Source organism: Ammospiza caudacuta, chromosome 9 (assembly GCF_027887145.1).
Source record: "Ammospiza caudacuta isolate bAmmCau1 chromosome 9, bAmmCau1.pri, whole genome shotgun sequence".
NCBI classification, from domain to species: Eukaryota; Metazoa; Chordata; class Aves; order Passeriformes; family Passerellidae; genus Ammospiza; species Ammospiza caudacuta.
Genome location: NC_080601.1, coordinates 6887721 through 6896192, shown reverse-complemented (window position 1 = coordinate 6896192; position 8472 = coordinate 6887721). Strand labels below are relative to the sequence as shown.

General features: G+C 50.4%; 1 protein-coding gene across 1 annotated transcript; it reads right to left on the bottom strand.

Annotated features, from left to right (window-relative positions):
• Positions 1–3189: 3189 nt before the first annotated feature.
• Positions 3190–7490, bottom strand: LOC131561212 (putative lysosomal acid lipase/cholesteryl ester hydrolase). Its single transcript, XM_058810426.1, has 9 exons — positions 7392–7490; positions 6958–7075; positions 5917–6115; positions 5697–5806; positions 4655–4791; positions 4357–4503; positions 3792–3863; positions 3509–3574; positions 3190–3423 (listed from the first exon to the last, which is right to left on the bottom strand). The coding sequence occupies exons 1-9, from the start codon at positions 7488–7490 to the stop codon at positions 3190–3192; spliced, it is 1182 nt and encodes a 393-aa protein (XP_058666409.1).
• Between the last annotated feature and the right edge of the window lie 982 nt (positions 7491–8472).

The following is an 8472-nucleotide window of genomic DNA, read 5'->3' as shown; positions in this document are numbered from 1 at the left end:
GCTCCTCTGATTCTTTTGTGAAAGAAATTGGAAACAGTGGCCAGGGCTCCAGGTCCTCAGAGTTTTGTGGGTGGAATAATAGGAGCCTGGCGCTATTTCACCTGGAGCAGGCGCTGGAGGTGTTGTCTGAAGGCGCAGCCCGGATCGTGGGTGTGACCCACCCTCATCAGCCCCAGCATTGTGTTGCAAATCGCTGGCAGCAGCCTCCAGCCCCTGTGCCAACTCCTCACCTCTGCCAACCTGTTATTAGGCAATCCACTGACAGATTGGCTTCAATCCTTCTCCTTTCCCTCTCCAGATGCAGGTCAGGTGTTGGGATATCTCTGCAGAGCCCTGGTGGGCTCGGTGTTGTGCAGAGACCCTGGTGGGGCTGGTGCTGGTGCTGGTGGCACCACCAGATGCCTCCTTAGGAGGATGGATGCCCTGAGCCCAGCTTTGCAGCCCCACAAGCTGCTCAGCTGACGTCAGTTTGGGTTAGAGAGCAGTGCTTTATCCTTTAAACATATTTATCTCTCTATTAAAAGGCGGGGGATGCAGAGGCTGCAAATTAATCCCGCTGAGGTTTAATCCGCCCGGACCGTCAGCATTTTTATTTTCTTTGGATTGGAGGTCCTAAAACCTTCTGCTGTGGGTGTCTTCTGCCACGTGCAGGGACTTGCAGGCAGAATCCTGCACAACCCCACACACAGCTGCTGGCCAGCACATGCAACACAGAGGTGGCTCTGTCATAAATAATTTGCAGTAAACATAATAAGTGAATCCCGTGTAATAAATAGATGGGGCTGCTATAATGAGCATGTCTGTTAGAGTAGCCTCTTTGAGCTAGGTCTCATAGACTCTTGGAGGTCTACAACACACCTAAGATAGCTCAGCTACCTTTGGAGACATAAAAATCAGCAGTATAGCTTCTGTGGTAGTGTTGGGAACAAAAAGGCTTAATAAAAGGCAAAATAACAAGCAGAGAAAAACCGAGGCAGGTACCAGAGGTTCTTGCTCCTCATAAAACACCTCACAAAACCAATTAGCTTCTTTATTCACTTCTTTTTCTAGGAAATTGCCCAAACAAGACTTTTTACCTTCTGTCCAATTAGCTATCCTTAAGTTTGAGGTGAAGTCCCCTGAGCCTGTGAAGCAGCTTTTTCACTAATCAAAAAGAGAAACTTCTAAGCTTCTTTCCTTTTTGAAGAGACAAAAGACAGTTTTGTCACTGCATCAACAAAAACCACGTTCCTACACGTGCCCACCACAGCTGATGGGTGACTCTGCTGGCTGGGCAGTCATTGGGGAGGTGGGGAGATGCTGGTGCCTGTTCCTTGGAAAAACTTGAGCTGCTGTTTCACATCATCCACCTGGTCAGGTTTTCACACTGAGGTTTTTCTCCAGAGTGACAAGGTAGAAATAGCTCCGTCCTGGTCACTGGGCCACACCAAGGATGCCCTGGTGATGCAGATGAAATTTCTGGTGTCAACTCTGGCAATACTCTGCCATTCCCATCCCTGGCAAGGTGAGAGGCACCTGCAGAGGGCTCATCCATCCTGGTGCTGGGCTGCTCTGCTCCTACAAGCTGGCATTTGGGTGTTGCAGGGGTTTTCTCTGAGTAGTCCTGCTGGTAAGGTGGAACCCAGAAAGTGAGATGCTCGGCTTTGCCAGATGTCCCCCGAACCTGAAACTCAGTCATGGCACTACCAATTCCTGCCCTGTTTAATGCAGCACAAGTGTAGGGAAAAAAGATTGTAGCTTTGATTCCAGAGAGTCAGTAGCGAGTCAACCCCTCCAGGGTAAATAGAGTGGCTGAAATTCACTCCTCTAGTCATGACTTTCTTTTTAATTTCAACAGTAAGGAGCTAAACAGGACGAGCAAGAAAAGCTTGGCAAGAAGCCGTGTGATTGGAGAGGGATAGTTGGGTGGATTTGTGAGGTGAGAAAGGGCTCAGCCTTTCCTTGCACATTTCATCACCAGCAAATCACCAGGTTTCAACTCCACTCTGCACAGTGAGGAGGATCTGGTGAGGAGAATCTCCTGCTCCTGTGCCCAGCTCAGAGCCCCCTGGGCCAGATGTGCCCTCTCTCGACCAGTGGCTGTCACAAGGTCACTTCCCTCCCCTCCTGTGCCTGAACGCACAAACCATAGCACGTGCTCGATTCCTGGAGTAAAATTTCACTCCTGGATTGCTGTGAGCTGGAAAGAAAAGCTGGAAAGAAAACCCCAACACAGCAGATCTCTTGCAAGCCATGGGCTGGAGCTTGGCTGTGATGCAAGACTTTATTGCAATAATCTCTACAGACACAGGGGCGGGCAGAAATCACAGCAGTGCATTTAAAAGCCATGCAGTGTGGGACACGGGGACAGGGGAACAGGGGACATTTTTAAGCAGAGCATCCCTCACACAAACCCCGTGCCCCAAGGCACATGGGAACAGGCAGCTCCTCCATCCTGGGGCAGCACAGGGATGGATGGATGGATGGATGGATGGATGGATGGATGGATGGATGGATGGACTCATGGATTCATGGATTAGATTAATGGATGGATTCATGGCTGGGTGGATTCATGGATGGATTTATGGATGGATTCATGGATGTATGGGTTCATTGATGGGTTGATGGATGCATTGATGGATGGATGGATGGATGGATGGATGGATGGATGGATGGATTGATGAATGGATGGATGGATGGATGGATGGATGGATGGATGGATGGATGGATGGATTCATGGATTCATGGATGGATTGATGGACGAATTCATGGAGGGACTGATGGAGGGATCGATGGATGGATTCGTGGATGGATGGATTCATGGATGAATTCATGGAGGGGTTGATTGATGGTTGGATTCATGGATGGACTGATGGATGGATTCGTGGATGGATTCATGAATGGGTTCATTGATGGATTCATGGATGGGTTAATGGATGGATTTATAGATGGGTTCATCAATGGATTGATGGATGCATTTGTGGATGGATCCATGGATGGATTGATAAATGGATCTGTGGATGGATTGATGGATGGATGGATTCATGGACGGATCCATGGATGGATCCAGGAATGGGTTCAGGGATGGATTCATGGATGGGTTCATCAATGGATTCATGGATGGGTTAATGGATGGATTCATGGACGGGTTCATCAACAGATTGATGGATGGACTGATGGATGGAACCATGGATGGATGCATAGATGGGTTCATGGATTCTCCTCCATCATGGCCACCATCCGCTGGTACATGCGCTGGGGGGCGTTCAGGCCCCAGTGGTGGTCGAAGTGGTTCCAGTCGGGGAAGTGCTCGTGGTGCACAACGTGGGTGAGGCGGGACAGCAAGCGCTTGGTCTCCTTATGGGGGGTCACCCAGTCGTGCCCCCCGCTCCACACGGCCACTGGCACCAGCATGCCCTCGATCTCGTAAGAGGGAGGCCTCAGCTGGCAGGGGGAAAGCACTCCTGTTACCTGGGGCTCTGGTGGGTGGGGTGTGCTCCCCCATCCCCATCCCAGCCAGCCCCTTCACCTGGTTGTACTTCTCTATGTTTTTCAGCCCGTAGTCAAACTGCTTGAACTCGGCAGTTTTTGCAGTCTGGAAGGCAGAGGCAAAGGGTTAATCCAGGTAACATCCTGGACCAGCCTCCCCAGACAGACACACCTTTTGGGACACCTTGGTTAAAAAGCAGCAGCTTAAAAATCCCTTTTATCTCTTTGATTCCACCTCCTTTACCTGTTTCCAGAAGCATTTGAAAATACCACGTTCACAGATTAAAAGAAAGTTAAAATACTTATAAAATCAGAATCTCTACCTGTCCCCAGTGCACAAGATTTTTTACTGATGTATAGTCTGGAAAATGAGATAGGTACACGTCCAGTCGGCTCTACAGGAAAAAGAAAGTATTTTCTAAGTCAGTTGGGAAGGATGAAAATCCATCTGGGCAAAAAACCTCAAGCATTCTGTCTTATAACTGCAATATAATTGTTATACACTCTTTATTCTTCAGCAGCTTTATTCTGCTCAGAGCTAGAAGCAGCTTCCAAAGGTAAGCCACTTAATCAACGGAAATACACTTAAAATGGAAATGCAACTGATCTAGTCATTCTTTGGTTATTTTCTTCTGTAAACCTGTTGTGTGCCAGCCAAAAATGAGGCAGGAGTTTCCTTTCCTAAGAGCTAAGACCACAAGCGATTTTCTCTTACCGAAGACTCCATTGGGTTTAACACCCCCACACCACTGCAGGGAATCTCCAAATAACCACTGCCTCTCACACCTTATTTTGGAGGTTTATACTCATTGTTGTGCCTCATTAGATATCTCCAGGTGTATAGGAAAACCAGAGAGGGCTGTGACCTGGAGAGCCTGGTGCACCCACCATGTTCAAGTTGTTCCTGTCAAAGCCTCCGACCAGGAAGATGCTGTTGGCACACACTTCAGCTTCCAGTGGCCTGCTGCACTTGTGAACCAGGAACAGCTTCTCCTTCCTTGGCACCAGAACCAGCTCTCTGGTTCCAAATATCTCCTGCAGGAGCACGAGGGAATGTCAGGAATGGTGCTAGGAGCTCCAAGGCCTGCCGCAGGTGCAGGAGCAGCACACAGTGGTAATGCAGGGGACAGGAATTGCCAGAAATCCCTGGATTTTGGCAGTAACCACCCAGAAACACCTCCTGTACCTTGAGCAGCAGGTCTGGTAGGAAGGCCAGCTTTAACACAGGGCCCCGGACGTGGTGGAAGGTGTACACAGGAGCCAAGGCAAAGAAGAGTTTGATCTTCTTGGCCAGGTGTGGCAAGCTGGAAAACGCTATGAAACCTGAAAAGCAGCATGAGAGAACAACACAACCCCAGCTTACCCTAGGCCTTGTGTTTGAGGGTTTTTTTTAACAAAAAACACTCCTGGATGCCAGCACAGCCCAGGATGGATGGGGAGGATGTGGCAAACCCCTCCCATTGCAGAAGGCTGGGAAGGCAGGAGGGGACAGCAGCTCCCAGCAGAGTCCATTTTGGGATGGTGTTGAAAGTTGCAATGCAAGTTGTTTTCCATTGCCATCTGTATGGCAGATTACCTTTGTCAAGTGGGCAGTTTGCCTTATCTCTCTCTTTGAGTGACCACATTCACACCTCCCTCAGGAGGGGACACCTGCTAATAACAGACTATTGAATGTCACTGCATGGCTGATAAGAACTAGAACATCCCATTGTGAGATGCTCTGCCCAGAGGGAGGAGCCAAGCATTGCTACCCAGATATAATCCAGAGGTTTTTGAGACACCAGCACAGCTTTCTCCACTGGATTTCCCAGAGGAACAGCAGCTGTGTCTCCTTCCACTGCATCTTCAGAGGGAGAATACATCCTTCTCTACAGATTCCCCTTGCTCCAACAGAACCTCCCTGACACTGCAGGAGGGCTGCAGCCACAATTCCAATGGGACTGCCACCAACAGCCCACAGGGTGTCAGGTTGGGTTCTGACTCTGTCAGTGTTGTTCTGGTGTACTGCATTGTTTATTTTATCCTTTATTTTTTTCCTTTTCCCTATTAAAGAACTGTTATTTTCTGCTCCCATATTTTTTTTTGCCTGAGAGCCCCTTAATTTAAAATTTATAGCAATTTGGAGGGGTGGGGAGGGTTTACATTCTCCATTTCAGGGGAGGCTCCTGCCTTCCTTAGCAGACTCCTGTCTTTCCAAACCAAGACAGATGGACATTGGTATCACTCACCCAGGGAGCTGCCCTGAGCGTGGCCAATGTAGAACAGCTGCTTCTGCTCCGTTTGCATCAGGATGAAGCCCACCATGGCCGGCAGGTCGTACACGGCCATCTCGTGGAAGCTGCGCGGCAAAGGGAGAGCCTGGAGGAGATTCCCACCTCCCATTCACCCACCCCGCCAGGGTCTCAGTGCTGGCAGCCCTGCAGCCCAGCTGCCCTTGGTGGCCCTGACCTGAAGTCCCAGAACTCCTCGGAGGCCGTGGAGAGGCTGCGGTGCCGGCGGGACCAGCTGCTGCCGCGGTTGTTCCCGATCCAAACGTCATATCCCGCGTCCGCCAGGATGAAGGCCAGGCTGTTCTCAGGTAAGTTGTCCACCCAGTCACCACCATCCAGGCAAAACCCATGCACTATCAGCACGGGGGTCCTGGCTCCTGAAGGAGGAGATGGGAGGTAGTGGGCAGAAGAAGGAATGTGCTTCTTGTTGATGGAGTGACAAAATCGTCCTTTGTCCCCTCAAAAAGGAAATAAGGCCAGAAGTTTATCTTCTCAATTAGGTGAAAAAACACCTCATAGGATCTGGGGGGCTTCAGCTCAAACTTAAGGATAGCCAATTGGACAGGAGCCAAAAGTCTCACCTGAGCAATTAACTAGAAAAAGAAGAGAGCAAAGAAACAAATCGCTTTTGTGAGGTGTTTTACCAGTAACAAGAACCTTGGGCACCTGGCTCGGTTTTTCTCTGTAAAGACTTTTGTTATTTTGCCTTTTATTAAGACCTTCTTGTTTCCAACACTGCCACAGAAGCCATCCTGCTGATTTTATGCCTTCTAAGGTAGCTGAGCTATCTTGGGTGTGAAATAGATCTCCAAGAGCTTATGAGACCTGGCTCAAGGAGACTCATACTTCAGAGACACCTTTCCCACATAGAAATAAAACACCACTGTAACACCTTGGTACTGTTTCATGCAAGCTGCACATTAAAAATTCCCTTCTCCCCTTATTTCCCTGGTTATGCTGGTGCTTTTTTGTGTTTGGGGAGCTTTTGCCACCCCAGGCCCTGAGCCTGGGCCTTGGAGCAGGGTTTTGCTGCAGGGAAAGACCCACTTTGGGGGCTTTGCTGGGTCACAGCACAATGCTGAGCTCCTGAAGGCAGCCAGGAGGAAGCTCCTCATCCCTCTCCCAGCTGCCCAAGCCATGCCTGGAGGCACAGGCATTCCTTTTGTTGTCAGGAGGGCCAGGGTCACAGCTGGTGCCCCCTGGGTGAGGCTGAGCCCACCTGAGAGCCTGGTGCCCTCCTTGCCATGGGGAATCCTGTTGAGGCTCAGGAAGTAGCCATCCTCTGTCATCACCTCGTACTCCTCGCTGGGATAGCCATGGAAAAGGATCTTCTCGCTCTGCAGGGACAGGGGTGTGAGGGCAGAGGGTGACCCAGAGCCCTGGGCCTGCCTCAGCTTCCCTCACTGCTGCCGCCCACGTGGTGTCCCTGGTGTCACCTGCGCCCAAAGGAATCACAGGGAGAGCAGAGAGAGGCCAAGCTCAAGCTGAGGGCATGGGGTGAGTGCCAGCAATGAAAATATGGGAGATTATTGATGCCCCAAACCCCCCAGAGAGGCCAGGTGCAGATGCAGGGAAGGGGTGAGCCCAGCTGGTCCCAGCTGGAAGGATTTTGGGCATGCCCATGGAGAAGTGAGGTGCTCCCCCAGCACTTACAATGTTCATGAACGTCTCTGGGTTGCGGAAGAATTCATCATCTGGGATGGCATCTTCCAGCCCCTGGGCCAGGCACAGGGCCACCAGCAGCAGCCACATCTCACCCACCTGCAGCACCTGGGGGATAATAAGGCTGTGAGTGCTCCAGGAACCCTTTGGGACAGCCAAAGCCTGATTCTGCCACAGGGAGCGGGTGTCTGCAACCCCTTGTGCAGTTTGGAGCCCACCCCAAGCCCCTCTTGCTGGCCATAGTCATCTAGTGCAGCTGTAAGTGTGGGACAAGCAGCCTCCCACCACCCCCTGCCTGGGAAAAGCATCAAGGAAATCCTTGAGCTTTCAGGAAAAGCATTCAGGAGAAGAATGCTTCCCCAAGCAGGAGGGGTCATGCCAGAGCTCCATCCCTGCCTTGGATGCTTTACAGCCCCTTGCCAGGTGCTCCTGGAGTGCCCAGCCCGAGGCATTCCAGACTCAGGGCACATCCAGCAAAGCCCAGTTCCCTGCTGATCCTGCTGCAGGAGCTAAAGGTGGCTCTCTGCCTCCCAGAGTGTGTTTTCCCGGCAGCCTTACTGCATGGAAAGCTTTCCTGGGCTGCTCAGGAAAACAGCAGAGATCTGTGTGGGCCACTGTCACAGACATCTTTTATGAAAAATCCTTTCTTTAGGATTTTTCCTCCTGAGAAGCTGGGAGGCCTCAGGAACAAAATGTAAACATTGATTGTCTGCTGCTGTGGAATGCAACAGGTGCATCTGTGATTGGCCCATGTTGGCTGTTTGTAATTAATGGCCAATCACAGCCCAGCTGGCTCAGACAGAGAGTCCGAGACAGCTGCCTTTGTTATCATTCTTTTCTATTCTTAGCTTAGCTAGTCTTCTGAGATGAAACCTTTTCTTCTATTCTTTTAGAATAGTTTTAATGTAATATATATCATAAAATAATAAATCAAGCCTCCTGAAACATGGAGTCAGATCTCCATCTCTTCCCTCATCCAAAAACCCCTGTGAACACCGTCACAGGCCACAGCAAAAACTCCCTCTCACTCAAACACAAAGTGCCAACTCAAGCCCACCAGCAGCACCTCAGT